The sequence below is a fragment of the Malurus melanocephalus genome, unplaced genomic scaffold (genome assembly GCF_030028575.1).
Source record: "Malurus melanocephalus ecotype Western Australia unplaced genomic scaffold, MMel_1.1 scaffold_49, whole genome shotgun sequence".
Taxonomy (NCBI): Eukaryota; Metazoa; Chordata; class Aves; order Passeriformes; family Maluridae; genus Malurus; species Malurus melanocephalus.
In genome coordinates this window covers 538,706-559,352 of record NW_026623281.1, presented here as the reverse complement: position 1 = coordinate 559,352, position 20,647 = coordinate 538,706, and the positions used below count along the sequence as shown (strand labels likewise).

Below are 20,647 nucleotides of genomic sequence, written 5' to 3'. Positions count from 1 at the left end.
AAGAGAGTGAAAGGGAAGGAAACCTCAAAACCCCCATTCCTAAATCAAGCCAACAGAAAATAAAAATAATTAAGAGAGATGATAGCTACCTATCTCCTGAATAAATGGCTTAGATCATGAATCTTTTTCTCTCAACATACTCTAATTTTGGGATAATACTATCCAGAGACATGGCTGGTAGAATCACAGAATCATATCATAGAATGGTTTGGGTTGGAAGGAGCCTGAAAGGTCATCTTGCTCCCATCTCCCTGCAATGGACAGGGAGACTCCTGCAATAGACCACATTGTGCAAAGCTTCATCCAACCTGGTCTTAAACTTTTCCAGGTCTTGAACACTTCAGGGATAACCAGAATGTCTCTGGGCAACCTGTGCCAGTGCYTCATAGCTCCTGTAGAAAAGTCCAGGCTTTTTCCCTTTTCAGACTGGTGTTATGTTTAAAAAAGGACATTAAACACTGTCAMAAGGTTTGCTTTCRTATRCTAATGGCTGCTGTGGTTGATGGCAATAGCAAATMYGCACATGACYTTTCTGGCRAGAGTGGGGTATGAGGGTGCAGTGTTTCYCTCATTGTTTAAATTGTATCTATTTTCGTAAGTCGGTTGAAAGACAAGGACACTGCATTTACCTCCATACCTGCACAGATGTTGCTGGAGATCATAGAGCAGGAGAATTAATGAGGCAATGTGTTCTTAAATAGTAGTTCACAAAGATCACTTTGTGACCTGTTGAAGCAGTRGAATTGTGCAGATTTGTTGATGTGTGTGATGGATCAAGCAAATAGCTATAGGAAAAAAGCCTGACAGAAAATAGCTCTTTTACTGCTTTGCTGTGCGTGGGTTTTTTCCCCACTAGCCTCTGTTTTATGTAATTGCTTAGAACTTTGTGTAAAGCATCCTTTACTCTATGAAAATATTAGTAGAGATTGGACTTTGCTTAGTTTATAGTTTTCTGTTACTCCTGTGGTTATCTGCATGACAAGAAATCAGAGTGGGAAAAAATTTCTGTGGAGCAGAGGGATTCCAACTCAGTTTTATATGGTAATAGTTTTGGGTTTTTAGAGGAAATAGAATTGTTTGATCATTTCTGAATCCATATAAAATATAAAGTGAATGAAGATAGCAATTTTTCATTTGACTTTTCACAGCTCTTTCTATTGACCTAATCAATAACAAGGCTATTTTGTTTCCATGGAGAGCCCTGTCAAATATATTTGAATTCAAGTTTTCTTTAAACAGCATAGTACAAAAATCTGATATATGACTTAGTCTTATGGAAGAAGCTTCTTTCGCAGAAGTTCCTTTTATTCAGCAGAAATCTTTTGCAACCTGTAGTGAGTGCCTCYGGATGCTTCTAGGCAGTGGTGGTTGCCAATGTGGACACCAAGTGAAAACTACACATAATTTTTAGTTTATCGGGCACTTTACATGTGTTAGTAATTGAATTGAAACATTTGAATTATGTGTGGTGGATCCCATCATRCCAGTGAGAACTTAGGAAGTGACCAGGAAGAAAAATAGCCTTRAATCATTTTCTTAGAGTTGTTTATCTGTAGACAAAATGGGGTTCGTGATACATGAATATGCTTTTGTAACCTGCAGATCCCATTTTCCTTGTTAAACTACTTCGTGAGGATAAAAGCCGTACTTTTTAACTTAAAAAAGAGCTGATTTTACAGATCATGCCTTTCCCCCCCCACAATTTCCATCAGCTGAATCTGAAATGCAGAGATATTATTTATTTCTCAAAAGCATCCCCTAGTTACATGTATTACTTCAATGTCTTGTTGGTGAATAAAGTAAAATCAGATGTGTGGAAGATGTGAATTATTAATGTATGAATCATTACTTTTTTTTTTTTTTAATAAGGCTTAATTAAGCCCTTTCTTCTTTTAAGAAGTAGTTAAGGTGAAATTTTTAATGTCACGTGATACTTGCATGGGATTGTCAATGAATCTTGTTCACAGATAAATTATGGGGGGCACCTGCATCTTGAAAAGCTGTGTGAGATAATTATGCAGCACAGTAGATGGAGAAAGTCTCTTAAGCTTTGAGCTGATGAGTAGGTTCAGTGAAACACATCTTGTGAATAGTGTCAAGTGTGGCASCCTGCTTTGATGAACTGCTCAAACTTTATGCTGCTGCAATCTCTTTGACAAAATAATTAATATAAAATTTAAAAGAAAAGATGGGAGTTTTAGGCCCTGTAATAACGTTATCGCATTATCACAAAATTGCAAGGTATAAACAAATGGCATTCAAGRTGGAAATTTCCATAGTAACCTTAATTTTATTATTTATCATTGTCAACTTCTGCTCCCACAAAGGTCAAGCAAATTGTTGACACACAATACTTTCTGATGGTTTTACAGTAGTTATACTTTAATTTCTTCTTGCTCTTATTTAGTCTTACGAAAAGAGCTAGAAATTYCAATTGACCCATCCTCTCACCTCTGTTCATTGCCTTTCCTGATCAGGTGACAATAACTGTCCTGCTGTGTCACACACAATTTATAGGCAGAGTGAGTGTTCAGAGGTAGCATATTTTTGTAACATATGCTGTATTTGCTGGTTTGATAAATTTTGAAACGAAAAACTGCAGACTCATGAGACACAACAGTGACTGCCTTTAAGCATCTCATTGTCCCTCTGTTTCTAATGCAACTCTGCCAGGGCTGCTTCTGAGCATTCGCACCTCTTAACCTCAAAAGAGATGCTGTTCTCATGTAGAAAATGACCTATCAGTGTAGGAGCTTCACCTACAGGTTTTGGTACAGGTAGATTCAGTCCTGCCTTGAACAGGTTGTGTTATGAGAGCCAAGAATGGACGCCATGTATCTTTATTTTCCACTAGTCCAACTGCTGATTGCTTCAAAAGGCAGTGTTCAATGTCACAGTCATGCATCAGTTCCTAGCAGGGCATCACTGCTACGTGCACAAGAGCAGGGAATGATCTCTGTGCCAGTGTAAGTTGTTACTGTTATTTAAAGTAATCAGTTAAGAAAATAAAAAAAATTCACTGGGATTGTTCTCATTCTATATAGCCTAAGTAACAATTGATGGAGCTGTAATATTRAAGTCTGGTGGAAATTTAGCGGTCCTCTCTCCCTTAGACTTCAGTCAGTATCTGTGAATTTGGAACAACTGTGTGTGTTTCCTCGTGTCATCAGGTGCTGTGTTTGTAGTCTACAGGTGTTGATATTGGATAATTTGGATGCTGATATTTAGTGTCTAGGAAGTGAACCAAAGTAATATAAGCTACYTAAGAGAAGTAAGAACCTGAAAGAAGAAAAATTCCTTGTAGATTAAACTTTTGCTTGCCATTTGTGCAAGGGAGTCATGAGATTCAGATGATACAAAAATCCCATAGTGGTAGATAATAAATGAAGTCACATTTGATTAAATAATAGCATTTACACATTTCTTAAAATGCAAGATGTAACTGGTCTTTTAGGAGCAAATGCTGAGCCTAATACAATTACTTGAAATCAGTTATTAGAACAGTTGGCAGGTAAGTCTGCACTTTCAATATTTTGAGAAGTAGAACTGTATTTGTGTTTGCTCCAGATTCCTGCACATTTGTGTGCTTTCTGACTTCCCCCTGCACCAAGTTCCTGCAGTCTGAAAGCTGCATGGCACTCTGTAATCTCTGAGTGAGAAGTGCTGTGTGCTAGTAAATATTTCTCATTATTTGTTGGCTGACCTGCTGCTCTTCCTAGATATGGCTTTATATCCTACAGRGAACTGCCTTTATTTGTTGTGCTTTCCTTTATGATTTGAATGCAGTGAGAATAAATGTTATATACTACCCTTGAATCAAAAAAGCCTTAGAGATTACTTTTTTATGGAATTTGGAGGATGATAGAAACCTTCTCTGGCATTCTGCAAATTATTATTATGCGTGCATTTTAATCCATGTCTGCTTTGTGATTTTTGGGCAATAGAAATGTGATTTTGAGCATGTTTTAGTCTCAGGTGCTAGCTGCCTTGCTATTCTGTATTTCACAGAAGAGGGGAGTAATTTCCTTCTGCAAGTCAGTCTAGATYTCCTCTTCTTGGATACCCCTGACAGCACATGCAAGAGAGGATTATGAAGTTGAATGAATTGAAAGCATCTTGTTTGATAATAGGTACAAACCTCACTTCTGTGCTTGAGTAGGATGGAGAAAAGTACTCTACTGGATAGGTACTGTGAAGTTCAAGCTTTGCCCTGACAAAGCAGTTTGATACTTTGTAAATGGTGTTTGAATATATCTTTTAGTGAAATAAACTTTCTACTTTTGGAACATTTCAATGGCCTATTTAATTGACTATTCCAGGCAGTGAATAGTTATTTCATTAGTTTTCTTACTGCGGGTTCTATCACATAATTATTTTCTTAAAAAAACCCTCTTGTAATCTAGTTTCTAAAGATCATAAAAAAATTACCAGCAATTCTTCTCTTAAAATTACAAAAAATTAAATGTGTAATTTTTTTTATTTTTCATCCTTTTGTGGTAGTAAAGAAAGGTGCCAGGAGGTAATGACTGAAAAACTTGGAACTGTGCATTACTTAATGTTAACAACAACATTAAAAGCAATCAACTAGAGTACTTCCTGTAATCAAGATAAACAAGTTAGGTGATTTCCCTACTGTCTCTTATTTWTTTTTTTTTTWAATTTTAAGACCATTTTCTCACATTCATTATTAACTTTGAGACTTTCAGATTWATATTTTAAATCTTTTGTAATCTGTGACAAAGATATTTCTCACTCAATAGGATATAGGTGTTGTGGTAGTTTTCATTTTATGACAACATCTATCAATTTTATTTTCAATTGTATGCTTACTTTGATTTGCCTTCTGTTAGGTGGGAGGAAACAAAATGAGGGGATAACAGAAACTGTGTGCACCTTTCTACCCTCTTCTATGCTTTTCAATTAAAGAACCCTTTTCTATAGATTAATGAATGGCYCAGTCCCATCTAAAATAGCTTCATATATTTTTGCAAGTTTAGTTTCTATCATATTTAAGGCTAACCTACTCCAAAGCACTTTTTAAAATATATTTTGAAAGAATTATTTCAGGATAAGGCTTGAACCACAGAAAATACAGTTAAAGACTAATGTCTACGTGGTAAATGTCTAATCTATTTAATTTACGTGTTTCTATGGTGTATAGGGACCAAAAAATAATGAAATGTGTCCTTTGATTTAAATTTAGTGTCCCCGTTAATAAAGTGAAATGCTTGTTTGCCCTTTTGTCTGCTACTTTATAATTGAAAGGGCCTTCAGAGAATATTTTAATGCGATAATAATTTGGTCTTAGTGAGGAAATTAATAAGAAATGCTCTGTTAACTATAAAAAAGGAAAATAATTTTATGGGCTCGGTATTAATTTGACATTTTGTGAAATATTTTCAGTGAGTACTTTTAACCTGTACCTCACTGACTTGTCCTGTTTTTTTATTCATTTATGTATTGCAGACTGTAATGTAGCATTATGACAGGTTCAAAATTTATTTTTTTCTAATAATGTGGTCTGATACTCAATCAGAAGCAATAAAAGAAAACTTTGTCTTACTTTTATGAATAGATTTACATGAAATTATTCACAGTAACTTCTTAACTTACAGTGAAAGCCTACATAGCTATTGATATTAACTCCTGTGACCTGAAACAATCATGTTTTTGAAAAGCMCTATCTGTCTATTTGAATGCATGTAAGTTTGCAATGATTGTTTGTCCTTTTTCAGTTCTCCATGTCATCTGGGGTTCTTAATTGCTTCTATTTTACATATCTGTCCTAATACATTTAATTGTCTTATATAATTAGTCTAACAATCTTTACCAGYAGGATTTTAGTGTGACTTTGTGATTTCACCTGCATTTGTGTAATACTGAAACACTTAATATCCTACATATATTTGCCTTTCTAAGACCCCTGTGCAACAGAAATTGCTCTTGCTCTTGTTTTGTAGCTGCAGGGTGACGTAATGAAGAGATTAGGTGGCTGAGTACTTTCATAATTGGATGACAGAGCAAGGACTTTCAGCATGCTTCTCAATTCTTAGGCTGGTATGGAAATCTGCCAGCCGGTTTTTCAGTTATTTGGAAATACTGTTTCACATCAATGAAAGTGTTACATTATAACRCTTCCATTAATATGTGGAATTCTTTAATCTTTGAAATGAATCTTTTTGTACTTTCTTCAGATTTCAGATAACGTAGGTGTCTGCTGTTTCATATTCTTGAGTGAGAACCATACCCAGGAACCCTTCATTTGACAGACTGTTGTACTATTTGTGGAATCATGGGTTGAACACTATATTTTACTAGTCGAGTTTCCCTTGTCTCTCAGGTCAAGGTTTTAGAATTAATTCCTCTACTGCAGCATTTTTTGTCAGTCAAAGCAATGATGTGAAAAGGGATTTTTCTGTAAGTAAACCGTACCAGAAATGTGAAGGGCACAGACATGAAATCTGTCAGGATTACTGAAGGTTTGCATAAACGCAACAGAGAAGCTGGTCACTGGAAGAAGAGGAAAAATAGGGGATTTCTTGGTCGGCACAGAAAGTATGGCTTTGGTTGTAAGTAAGGACTGGCAAGATGCTTCCCAGAAATCCCTTGGGAAYGCAGAAAACCGAGCATAACACCACAGTCTTAAACCAATAAGAAAACCTTTGTATTTTATTTTTGACTTATTTTTTATAGTCATCCAAATTTGCAAGCACCAAATAATATAGCTTGTGAATACTTTATGAGAGCAAAATGTGTGGTTATCTAATCAGCTGTGTTTTCCACAGATCATTCTGGTTCTTTTATTTGGTGAAAGGAATAATGTTTGTCTGGGTATCAATAATTAATCCTTTGAAACAAGTCAAACCGTAGCTGTAGTATGATAACTGACGTCAATGTAACCTAATATTCAAAGAAATGCTGTGGATAGGYCAGTTTAGAAGTACCTCTTAGCTCACATTTAGTTAGTTTAGCYTCTGCTTTCTCTTTTCTACAAGACTGACTCTTGCAAAAGGTTTGAGTCTCTGTAAAGTGGTTCATTTCTCAGGTTCCTATTTGTTTTCTTTATTAATATTCCAGTGAAAACCTGTGTTTCCTAAAGTTAACTAGAACAGGTGAACAGCTGCAGGGCTTTTTTGTTTTGCTTGTTGTAAACACTGGATCAACTGGTACTTAGTAACTGTTAAGATGAAGAATACGGATGGTAACTATATCTGACAGAAGGCATCTGCCCTGGCAATATATTCAGTAGGTACCTGAAGTCTTAACTTTCACTGTACATTGCCCAGCTTCTGAGAACACAGCATAATATTATGGTTTTATATAAATTTAAGACCCCTATTTGGAGATGTCAAAGTGATGAGTGAATGTGTTGAAGGATACGAAATTAAACTATTGATACAAGTCTAGTTGCTTTTAAAAACGGTGTTATAGATATTTCCCTAAGAGAAATGTCTAAAAAGAGCATAAATACAGATTCCTAATGTGTAAGAATGGCCATTATAAAAGTGTTGTTGACATGATACGTAAAACATTTCTTAATATGCCGGGGTCTAGGAATGCAATGTTGTTAATTGAAGGGCAGTTAATAGAGATAAAATTGTTAGTTTCTGGCATCATTATCTCAAGCAGCCCTTCCCTAACTGSTCCAAACTGTATTTTGTTACTGTAGTATTTCTGTATGCTTTAAACTAGGAGCAGCTGCCATTCTGAGAGACCCTTTCTCATCTCATGTTATCTAGGATGGAATTCAAAGGCCAATTCTGTGTTTGCCTCTTTGGCATTATTTTTAAACATCTACTTAAATTGAGCATATTACTATYTCTTGAGTGATGTGGGCATGACTTAATGCTCTGTATTTCATTACAGGCAATACTTAAAGATTTTTGTATGATATTTAGTTGCATATTAGATAGATATACTTCTATGCATCATCTCTAATAGATATACATCTATTATTGAATCCTTTTCTTTGTTTCATCACACYTTAACCCAATTCTTTTCCTCCATATTAACTGCCTATTTCCTATGTTTTCTAACAAATATATATTAACAAGATACCAAGTTTTTTCAGTACCTTACACCAAATAGTGCTTTCCGGGTTGTCTTCATGGTGTCCTGTATTTTTAGGGCTATTAAAAAGACAGATTATTTTTAGATGATGTTTTAAGGCTTCAGGAAATTTATATTTCATAATATATTGCTTCTCGCTTAATTTACCTGAATGTTCCTGTCATCAAGTAATTAAAATAATGAAAACTGGCAAGCAGAGTGGGTAAAGATCCCTTCATTGTAATACTGAGCRTGTAAATAATTGAACAATTATCGTCACTGTCAGGTTATAATTTTAAGCATCTTTTTCAGGTGTTGGTTACTYAGTGCTTTGAGGTGAAGAAATAGCAATGGAACAGGACTATACACTTAATAACAGGACTGATTTTTGTATTAAGTATAAAAAAAAAGGAGCCTTTAAACCTCTTTTAGTTATCTCTGCACAATTGCATAATGGCTTGGGGATAAACTTTTCCTAATACTTAACTGCCAATTAAGTAAGATAAAAAGCTAGCCATGTAGATGAAAAATATAAAATATCCCAACTGAATACAAATATTACATAACAGCAACTAATCTGCATATTAATTATAGCTGCAATAATGACAAGAGCTAGGCTGATCATGAGAGTCTGTTCCAAATCATACTTGGCAGGAGAAGATTGTTTTACTTAAATTTTAATTAAGAAATAATATGGGTGGGAGATTTTAATAGAGGTGTAATAAGTAGTATAAATAAAGCAATACAGCCATTCAAATGTATTACAGACTTTTAATACCTTTAGAGAATCAAATACTGAATAGGTTTGTCATGTCTTACTGCTATATTCTATTGGCAACCAAAAGTCAATACAGCAAAAGAACTGTAGGTTATGAAAAACCTTTTCAAAATATAAAAGCTACCTTTCTCCTTCAATTAAGTAAATTGCCTACTATTTCATTGAGTGCTAGAGAATTTTAAATTATTTTTATATCTTATGAGTAATCACACCTACTGACAAATTGATAGGGGGCAAGGAAGGAACATGTACACAATAAAATAATTTTCTAACCTTAACACTTATGAGCTCACTAACATAAAATGGACCTTTTTTCAGCTCTTTTAGTTTAGTGATCTGTAGTTCTGTGACTTTCTACAGTAAGGTATATATTTTTTTTTTTTCAGCGAGGTGTGCATCCGAGCACTGTTCAATAGAGGTTGTTGGGTGGAACAATCAAACAAGGCCGTGGTTCCACCCTTGTTCTGCCAATATTTTCTCTAGAGACTGAGCTAGGCACCTAATCACTGCCTCAGTTTCTTATCTGAGAGGATGAGATAATTATGCCTCCTTTACTATCAATTAATTCATTCAGTATAAATGGGTTCAGAGTGTGAAACTCCCTGTGCAATGCAGAGTAAGACCATGGAGCGAAATCTGGCGTGTGAYGCTTGCATTCTGAGAGACAAGCTCCAGCAGTTACACAAGGCGGAGAAGCTGGTGGGCAGAGAGAAGGAAGTGGGGCGTGTGGTGTTTTACACAACCTGTGGCTGTCAGGACACCGTGGCCTCCCTGTGGGCCTGCCCAGCGGCAGGCTGGGGTGGCGGGACAAGGCCCTGGCATGGAGGAGCCCTCTTGGGACAGCAGAATGTGGGTCGGGCGGGGGAACTGGCCGTGGGCTGCCCAGGCYGGAGGGGACAGTGCTGAGGGAGCGCTGGACAGGGCTGAAATGGCATCAAGGGCTACAAAGGGTGTTGGAGCCTCACCCTGCGGACAAAGGCTACGGCCAGTGAGGCCTTGGGCATACGGCTTTTGCCTAGGCTTCAGTGTTTTATTTTATTATGAGGCCTCGTGTATAGAGCCTGGTTTTCTCTTTCGTGGTGTATAATCCAAACCCTGATGGTGGTGAAGGCATTTCTTTGGGGCTGATTTCTATGGCCTCAGGATGCTTTGGGTCACAAATTGGCTCCGGCCAGGCCTTGCTGTGCCGTACACGCCTTGTGCCGTGCTGTACATCGCCATCCTCAGCAGTGAGCTCATTTCTGTAGGTTGTGCACAGGATACATCTTGAGTGCAAAACATCTGATTCACTGTGTCCAAATTTGTCAGTGAATGAGGTCCAGTTATGCAAATTCAAAGTAATTTTCATCTTCTGCTCCGTTATTTACTAGGGAAGTGTACTCAATTACTGTTGTAAGTGAATAATTTGTTATTATCAATATAGTAACATTATACTCTGCTGTAATCGCTAGTAAGAATGTAGAGCCGGCTTTCTGCTTTTCTTTCAGAAAAAAGAATCTGATTAGCTAATTAGGTTGCAATGTTGGGATTCTCTTAAACAACTGTTGGTGTCCGTATTACATTTTTAGCATTGTTCTACTGTCCTTTGCTGACAGATTCAATGAAATTGCTTTATTAGTTCAGTGCAGCTCTCAGGAAGTGCCTGTACTCTTTTGTCCAGCTGTGTCCTCAACGCCATCTCACAGCTGTGAGTTCTGACTGTCACAAGGTACTATTTCTRCTGTAGTAATAATCACATAACCAGCATCTTTGGTTGTATAAAAGACATCCCAAAGGGGATTAATGGCAATTGATTTCCTGTTTAGTGGCCTACAGACAAGTCATCGATAAGATCTTGAGATGTTGGTCTGTGCTGAGTGCTTGGAGCACTAATGCAGGTCTGTGGGTGCAGTTCCTGTGCTCACTGCTTGCTTCAGCACTCAATTTTGCTGTGTCTCCTATTCTCGTTTAGCATAACTTGTCAAGTATTCAGGAAGTCATTAGTATTATGCTGTCACCGAAGGCATGCTCGTGGCGCAGTCTGATGCTTTGCATGCGATATGGTTTAAACACTGTACAATCCACGCTGGCTTTTGCTGTCGTTTCCCTTGATGTTTGTGCAGCACCCGTGACTGTAGCACACAACAGGCACTTACAGAACATGACATCTTTGCTGCAGCATCCGTGAGAGACTGATATGAATTCCAGAGCACGTGACTCATCAGAGAGCTTGGTGCAGCTGAGGCTCCTCTAATTTCTAGCTCTGTGAGAGCCACTTACTGCCAGAATAATTCCTGTGATATATTAAACACTTCCATTGAAACACCAGTTCACTGATAGCGTGGCAGCTCCCTGCAGATTCTCTATGATGTATCTTGTTCCCCTCACACTTGGTAATTGCTGTCTTGTTACATCATGCTTCTCAGAGAAGTTTTACTCAGGTAATTAATTGTAGCGATAGTAAATTAAAATTATGCATAAATTACGTTCACACCTAGTATGCATTATTTTGAATTGATGCATCAGAAGATCTTTTAGTGTATGTCTAACAAATTCATTTATATGTAACTCTATAATTGCATACAGAGCTGTTGTCAATTATGCTGCTTGTAAGGATTATTGGATGCCAAGTGTATGCTTTGAAGATGTAATGTCAAGGAGACATTATTTAACTAACTGTTATTTAGTTAATCTGGTACCTTTTAGGACATTTCTATTTCCATTATTTCTAAAGAGATATGGCCAAGTAGGWTCTTAATTTCTTGTAGTAGGGGTCCGTGAAGATTTTCTGGTTTTCATAGCCTTTTTTTGGCCCTGTGTATGCTGGCTTTCACTGTCAAACTGCTAAACATTAATTAACCCAAATTCTTACTTTGCAGGAGGCCCAGAAGATCAATGGTGGTGGAGATACACAGGCAGATGGAGCYTGCAAACCAACAGATGAAAAGGAGGAGAATGTGGCAGCAGAAGTGGGATGGATGACGTCTGTGAAGGATTGGGCAGGAGTCATGATATCTGCCCAGACATTAACTGGCAGAGTACTTGTAAGTTTTCTATGATTTTCTATGTTTTTATTTTAAAGAACATTTCTAAGAAGCACTATGTCCCTGCATTAGTGGAGGATTTTTGATTGGTTTGTTGCATCAGCATTGAGTTTTCTCTTTTGGAAGTAAAATAGYGGACTAATTCCCACTGCAAGAGAGAGGCAGAGACAGCAAGTAAGGAAAACTGACTTCTAATTGCTCCTCATCCTATTTCAATACTCTGGAACCATGATTTTGAACTGTCCTACACACACCAAGTTTGTTAATTTCATTGAAAACTATAGACCTATTTTATCTGAAAGTAAAATTGTGCTGGGGAGAAACAGAAGACAACTTGGAAAATAAGGCCTGTGTTACACATGTAGAGAGTGGCCAGAACTGTAAAGCAAAGGCAAGATTGAAGTGGCTATCCATGAGATTTKTGATATTTTCAGGGATATAGACCAGTAATGATTTTATAATATATATCACATAAAATAGGTTTTACTTCAATATAGTGGGAGAACTCACTCAATTATGATGACTTCATTTATTTCTTTGGGGTATTTTTTTGTACTTRGAGTTTACCATTGTGTTTCATAAGAGAGCAGCTGGCCAGTGTCATGGAGTTATTTCTGAGAGTGTATTTATAGTCTTGTCGAGGTATAGCAGCATGTATTGTACATCTAGACTAACCATCTGAGAAATAAGCAATGATGCATGGAACCTCTTACTTAATTTTGGTCAGTTTAGAAAACAAGGTGCATTTATTTTAATATAACACTCATTAACTTCAATATTTGAATCGACAGGATAAAGTTTATGGAGGGCCATTCCCAGGATGGATGTTGGCTGTTCATTTAAATTTTACTTTCTGAAAATATTTGCTAAAGGTTAGCTGCTTCAATGACCATTTGTGCTAGAGGGTAATAATCACATTATTTTTAGCTATAGGATGTAGCAAAATCAAATCAATATTTATATTGAAGTGTATTGTTTGAAAATATTAGGATTTGGTCATGGATTCGTACTAATTTAATACATCCTGTTCCTGCTAGCCATTATATTTCTGAATTGAAGTGCAGATTKTTTTTTTYCCCTGAAGAAGAAAGAAYWAGTGATTTCACAGTTTTATGAAATCAAAATTGCATGAGATATCTGCAGCTAAATAARTTTTAGTCAGCTTTCACACTGAGAGAGTTTAAATTGAAATCAATCTTATACATACAATGGTTACAAAAAAGCTTAAAAAGTAGTCCAGTGAAAATGGACGTGTTCACTTACAACTGAACTTCAGTTCGGCATGATCACCTGAAGGCTATTGTGGATCTGCTGCCTGGGTTTATTTGGGAGGTGAAGGAGACAAGTTAGTGCTGTATGGAACGTACATCAGTGTGAAGTAGAAGTTTATTTTTTTTTTTCTGCTCATGGAAAAAGCTCCCATCATTATTCTTACCTGGACAGTGATTTTCTGCACAATGAATCTTAGTGGAATGTCACGTGCTGTTTGTGGAATCTAAACATGCTGCTTTTTGGAACTCTCTCTGCTGGAGTCTGTCACCATATCTTTGACATGTCTGATCTAGCTTTTACTTCTTTACTAATAACCTTACCAAGCAACTTTGTAATTTATCATATCAGTTTGTCCAGGTGCTTTGTAAACATTGAAACAAGTATTCAAATAGTGGATTCTTCTGTAATTACTGATTTAATATTTAAACTTTATGGCTACCCACAGAAGAAAATAGAAGTCAACAGTGTTGGAAAATACAGGAAAACATATSTGTTTAAAGGTTATAGCTTCAAAGTGTACTACAAAATTGGACATTTACATTGACGTTGGACCATTTGTACAATTCTTTAGTGAAATCAAACATTTCTATTTATGCAACAGACACAGACTTGAAGGCCTTAGGCAACCTTGTAGTCATAGACCTAGTTGAAAACTTTTTTTTTAGTCAGAAAATACTTTTTTTGGTAACTAATTTATGAAATCGTGTGTTTTAGTGCATCTGCTGGAAAGTAAGGGATGTTGTTACTCATGATCTGGGTCACTGGAGACAATTAATGAAATTATTTAATCTACTCAGAGACAAACACTGAAGTCTTCGGTAGAGATGATTACCCTCCACTGTAGTTTTTCTTAAACATGTTTAATTCATTGGTGGTTTAATTCATTGGCTCCTTCAGGGAAGGAACCTGAAATTAAAATTGGAAAAACTGAACTGTATTTGTAATCTCCTTCCCTTCCATTCCATTCATTAGAGGGAGAATTACATTTAAAGACTAAACAAAGAAGAGAAATTAAAACCTTCTTATTGTTGAGAGCATCATGAGAAACAAGAATGAGAAATTTTGAATTGTTAAACCATTGAATTTTCAAAGCATTTGATGATCACTTGCTTGATCATTATGTTAACTGAGCATCTCCTAGCCTGTAATTCTTGACTGTTAATGACAGCAAGATTAGGTATAAGAGATGTRAAAGTGGCATGTGAATGGGATGGTACTAATACTGCATTTGTAGTTTATGTKAATATAGTAAAGTACGGAAATAGAAATAGACATTCTTGCTCCTTTATTAGCTCAATTCTATTCCTGGCATTCCAGAAGTGGTTTAGGCACAAAGAAATATTCACACTACCCAGTTTCATCTGAAGGGAAGGCTTTAGAGGAAGAGATTTGTATATCGTGATCCAGAATGTCCTTCAGTTGGAAACTGGTTTTGTTTTTTTGAAGTAGTGCAGTGGCTATGCATGGTGCCTATAGTTGTGTGGTCAGAATATCCTTTTTTCATCATACTTTAGTTTTGAGAAGTGCAGCTGGAGCATAATGTTCTTGGTGATACAACATTTCAAAACGTGACTTTTAAGCAATGTAGATGAGAATTTGACAAATGGTTTAAAAATGTGTCCATGTTAAATTGCATAAGCGAGTGATTTAAGAAGGTGCTAATTGAACCCGTGTGGTTCTGTTTGCATTTGATGTTGAGTGGCATAAATATAAATAACAGTAAAAGGTAACAGTTTACTTAAAATCTTTTCAGGAAAATACTGMTTTACTTTGAAGTGCTATAAAATGCTATAGGTGATGCAAGTATCAGATTCCTGAGGTGGGTTTCTTAAAGAAGAATCAGGCACATCYATAATTAATCTCAAGATGCAGGAAATTAAACATAGTTATGAACTGATTTTGCTTCCTGAAATTATCATTATGTCATTTGAGTAAGAAGAAAAAGATTTCCTTAATTAGATGGAGTGTTWAAGATACAGAGGCAGGGATATGGTTTAATTTGACATAGTTCAATCTATGGAAAGCTTTGGACCTTTGACTGGACTTCTGAAGAACCCTTCAGAATGGCAGAAGGCCTCACCACTAATTCAGGGAAAACTAGTGGATCGTTAGTTATATGGGTATTTATAGTAAATTTTCCTGGGACAAATATGTAGGTGTTTTATATGCTTTTTGGTTTTATTTGCTTGTGTGTGTGTTTTTTTTTTGTTGTTGTTGTTTTTTCTTTTTTTTTTTTTTTTTTTCCCTGCATTTTTCACAACTTGATTTGTTCTTGCTGCTTTTTATTTATTTATTTATTTATTTTCTGAAGGAGAGGACTAAAATTCTTTTAATGCTGAGGGGGCAAAAATCTCCCCAACTTCTTGTGATATGTAATAGTTGCCTAACAGCCAAAATGAAATTTTAACAGTGTAGAAATTATGTGGGGTTTCTCCCTGTTTCCGAAGACAGTGACTGCTGTTGCTTCATTATTTTAATGAGAATAGGAGCTCAAAGGAGAATTTGGTATTTGACAGATAAGAAATTGGAGAAGCAGGTACATTTGGTATATATACACATTTTTTGACTGTGTTCTTGACAATATCAGCTATTTCACTAGATTTTCAAAGCAGGAAAAAAAACCTTGAAGCAAACCTAAGTATGCAAGATCTCAGAATTCAAATATGGAGTTTAATAAGTTTTCTCAAGGTAAGCAAAGCTCTCCTAAATTTTCTTTTTTTTTTTTTTCTTTCAATTTGGACCCCTCTCATCCTGGAAATGTCTTGTAACCAATCTTCTTGTGAAATTAACTTTTTTTTTAATTTTCCTGGGCATATGTAATGTTCTTAGATGCAGTTTCTGAATAGGACTTAATTTAGTATAAAATGTATTAATTGACTAGACAGTAGAAATTGAGAGTATATTCTTCAGTGGTTTAGTCTTTCATGCTTATAATATTCCAAACCTTTCTCAATACCAAATCTGACATTAGTTTTTCAGCAGTGAAGCACAAACTTTCTTTGATAAAAGAATTTGTTTTGCAGTTTATTGTCTCTGACRTGACAGTTTTTCTTAAGTAGTTAAGCAAAGTTTGGTGTGACCTTTAGAATCTCTTAGGCAAAACCAAAGAATGCCAAATATTTTCCCTTTGGCTGTGGTCTAGGTTTCTGAACTTAGAGGAGAAAGGGAAAGTCTTWCTCAGCTTCCAGATCTGACCACGCAGGCAGGAAGCACAGGATGTTCTGTGTCCTGAGTGATGTGGGTGGTGTGGTTTTGTTTGTTGTCCACCTCCATTTATTTTTTAAGCTTTATTTTCTGTTTTCATTTTGATTTGTGTGTGTTTGTTATCTTAATTCTTCTGAGATGGAATGAATTATGTATGCATTTTAGATTTAGATACTATTACATTTGTATCAAAGTTCCCTTTTCCGTATTGTGGTCAGCAAAGAAGAAATGACATAAGGATGGAGGGTAGGGCATTTGTATAAAGACAGGACCTAAACTGCTGAGAATGTACCTTGCAGGGCATCAGTGTAACTGAACAGATCTGGTCATTGCTGTTGTTTGTAAATAATAAACTGCTTGTCAGTGTTTGGTACTTACCTACTGACAGGGAATATTCATCCATGTGACCTATTCACAGGGAATAGTTCRGATTCTGCACATCTCTATTGAGAAATGAACTTTGTCTGTTTAGTTATTTTTAATCTTTCATGGGCCTTGGTGGCACATAAATGAATCCAAGAGGTGAGTTCTATATTGCCTTCATCTCTTGACAATGCTGTGGGCTATTTCCAGGGTTTCCATAGGAATAGGAACAATGTTCTCCATTTAAGTTCATGAGATAATGATAATAGAATAGAGTAGGAAGTGTTGAGTAAGTCTTGCTTGTTTCTATGGTAACTGCAGCTAGTTTAAGTTCCAGTTAGGCATTTTCTGAATATTTATTTATTGTTGACAGTAGCAAGGGTTGTTTTTGCAGGCTTTCTTGCTTTGGATCAAAGCGGGCATTTCTGGCCACAGTCTTTTGGGAAAGTTCTTCTATTGCACACATGTCTTTAAAACTGAATTACTAAATTCTGCCTGTAGATGCTATGTGTAAATGTAGCATTTCTGATTGTCACTGCACCTTGTATTTTTGAGAAACTGCCGTAATTTCACTGAATCTTGAAAAGAAATAATGTAGCGGTGAAACTAAAATAATAAAAATAAGAGCATCCTTACTTCCTCATAGGRGGTGATATCTGGGACCAAGAAGATAATTTTTTATCAGCTGTGACACTCTAATATGGAACTAAAGGTGGCTGATGTAAAATCTTTCTCCACCAGCTTGCTTTTAGTATTTTTTAGTGTATTTTGGACAATGCTCTCAGGCATGTGGTGATTCCTGGTGTGTCCTGTGCAGACCCAGGTGTTGGACACAATGATCCTGATGCATCCTTTCAACTTCAGCATATTCTATGATTAMTATATGCTAATCTTAAACTTTCTTTTCTGTAAGGTTGTTCCATGAATTATATGGCTAATCAAACATAGAGTATTTTTTCTACTCAGTTTTACCAGTTTTAAGTACTGCCATGTGGAGAATGGATTAGGTTAGCATAAGGTACGTGTAAATGGTAAAATCAAATCAAGAAAAGAATAAACAGTACATTTCATTAAGAAATTGCATGAAGTATACTCAGAACTGGACTTGAAACTTTGCATTTGAATTTTTAGCTCAGAAGGTGGAAAAGTAGAAAATTAATGTATACATTACACATACAGTTTATCTTAATTAAAATTCTTAATTTTTATAAGCTTTTTTTTTTTTTTTTGTAATTTTTTTTAATTTTTATTTTTTTTTTTTTTTTTTTTGTAAGCCAGGTCTCACTGTAGCCTAGTCTACCTTATTTTCATTCAGTTTGTAGCTGCTGCCATGCAAGTTGCMCAGTGGAAAATCATCTTCAGATTTGGCACTGTGATGCAGTGACTTTTGTGTCCTCTAGTTAGATGATCATGCTTGCAGAAACCATTTTAACAGTATTTAAAAGCAGGAGGCTTTTCGTATGGTGGGAATAAATACCTCCTGCTAACATTTTTTGCAACTACCACTTCCWTTCTTGTCTAAATTAAGGTATGCATGGCATTCTGTCATTAAAATGATAAAAAGCAAGCACACTTTAAAATAATGTGTCMAGTTCTAAGTGGTGTGATTATTTGGAGAAAGTCAGGAACATGGTTACTATTCAGATGGCAAAGCTGGTTTAGGTAAACTTTTGTTACACAAGTCTTTATTGCTGAAAATTTGTTGTGAGAGCTTTATCCMTATTAATAACCTATATCACTGTTTATGTATGTCAGACATAAGTAAGAAGTCTTTGCTGCTTCTTTCTTACACACATCTGGAATGAAAGTGTGTAAATACAGAAATGTACCTTCCTTGATAATRCCGTGTTGATCCTCATGATAAGAGTATGGTACAGGGGAAATCTGCCTTCCACCTCTGGGCCAYGGACAATAGTCAGGTATTGAACAAAGGTTTGAGCACAACTGTTGAAAAAAGAAGCAAACTGACAAAGCTCACCAGGGCAGACAGATGGCTTTCCCTACGGCATTTGTGCTGTTCCCATGTGAAGGGCTACTCTGATTATGCTGTTGATAATATTGTCGTTTTTCTGTTTATTTTTCTCTTTGCATTTAGTATATTTGAAAAAAAATGGGTTTCCAATCAAAACACTGATGTGGTAATGAATATTTTTAAAGACAATTCTGCGTATGTTTTTGGGCTGCTCTACTATCAGTGATTTGTTCTGATGTGTGGGGTAAATGGAACAAACTGCRAAGGTTGTGGTGAAAAGAAAAATCTCCATTTTTGGTGTTCAGCAAAATTTTCACACAAAATATTGTCTATCAAAATCAGTTTCCTTTTCCTTCTTAAATACTTTTTGTTTCTCTTTTAAACTGGTGTTAGGTGTTTACTTGAATATTCACAAGTTTTCCTGGGAAATGTTCTCAGCATGTTCCTTCTGGCTTCAGCAGTTTTRTGTGGCTCCTTAAATGTGTATTGCTTTGGCAAAGGAGATTCCTSTCTGCTTTAATTAATGCTTTGTTTCAGCTTCAAATGCTGCAGCAGAGACAACTTCAAAGCTCACTACTAAAGCTGCTGAAAGTCCCACTTTTCCTGTGAAGTCTCATGTCTATATTGGTAAGGTTTGGAAGGCTTGGTGCAATCTGAAGTAGTAGTAAACYCTCTAATTGTCTTTCTGAAAACAGAGCAGGTAAACTAATGGTAGAAACTAGGATGGATAAGTTGTCAATTAGAAGTAAAAATCAGGAAATATTAACTGCCTCCTCCATGTGTTTCACCTAGAAGCTGGAAGCTCTCAGGACCTTCCAGAAATCCACAGCAAAATGCCATGAGTTGAGGGGAGAAACTTYCTTGCCTACTTGAATGATCCTGCTCCTCATTCCTAATTAAGAGTCTTCATCCTGCAGGCACTTTCTTTCATCTTGGGATAAAGCWAGGAGAAATGTTTTGAGTAGGGAAGGTGGGAGGAAAAAGGAAAGAGACAGGACTTTTCAGAAGTTTGAAACTGAAGTTTTAACCTGAGGTGGGAGAAGTTCTGGTAGCACTTTTGGTCTAGTGAAGACTGCTTCTATTCATCATAGCTGTCTCGGATAGGTGGGTGAAAAGGCAATTTCTGCAATTTAATTCCAAGCTTTCTTGTGAACTATGGAACCATTAACTGTGATCGTGAAGAGGGGGTCACGTACTGAACTTAATAGAAGCAGGGTAAATATGGAATGGGAAACACAATCTGATTCTTCCTCTGTTTCAGGCCCAAACAGGGAAAAAAAAAAAAATCATGCTCAGGGTACTTGTTACTGCTTAGAATGGGGATACCACTTGGTAACTAAAGTGAAATGTGGAACCTGATCCTGCTCTGTGTAGACAGCATGCAAACTAAGCCATCCAGTTCTGTCAGATGCCCACAGTCCCCTCATTGAAAAACATGCAACTCCTACATACTGTTAAAAAAATYGGTTTGTGCCTGTCAGGGTAAAATCTTGCAAAAATTATTTCAGTAGAGATGAGTAGATTTTAGTGAGCCATCTGATTGTTGTGATATACCAAATGTGATACTGTCATGAGCCTGCTGCAGTACACTAAGCTCTTGGCTATTGTCAGCCATTATATTTAATTCTATAACACGTATTCTGAAGGTGCTGAAAGTCCCTTGAGAAACTGTAGCTATGTATCTTGGTAACAAGAATGAGTATTGTCAGCACTTTAGTGACAATRCAAAATGTTTGTAATATCCCTGTGAGCTAGTTAATTTTATATTTTTTTTCCTATTTTTTCAATCTGTTCCTTATGGAAAGGAAGGAAGTTTAGTCTTGTGACTTTGGATTCCTTGTTTTGGATTTTTAAATCTAGCTACAAAGTTAATCTGGTATTAGGAAWTGCATATGTCCTCTTTATATAAATTTTGTATACCTATACATGAATTATTTTACTTCCATATTATGGATTTGAAGATTTTATACTYATGTATCAAAATAT

At 36.1% G+C, this 20,647-nt stretch overlaps 1 protein-coding gene across 19 annotated transcripts in view; it reads left to right on the top strand.

The window, feature by feature from the left end:
* KCNMA1 (potassium calcium-activated channel subfamily M alpha 1) overlaps window positions 1–20,647 on the top strand; it is a 380,586-nt gene that overhangs the window by 99,372 nt on the left and 260,567 nt on the right. For all 19 annotated transcript variants that reach the window (XM_057365171.1, XM_057365170.1, XM_057365167.1 and 16 more), the window contains exon 2: window positions 11,686–11,850. In XM_057365171.1, the coding sequence (XP_057221154.1) occupies window positions 11,686–11,850 (165 nt within the window). The remainder of the gene's footprint in view (window positions 1–11,685; window positions 11,851–20,647) is intronic.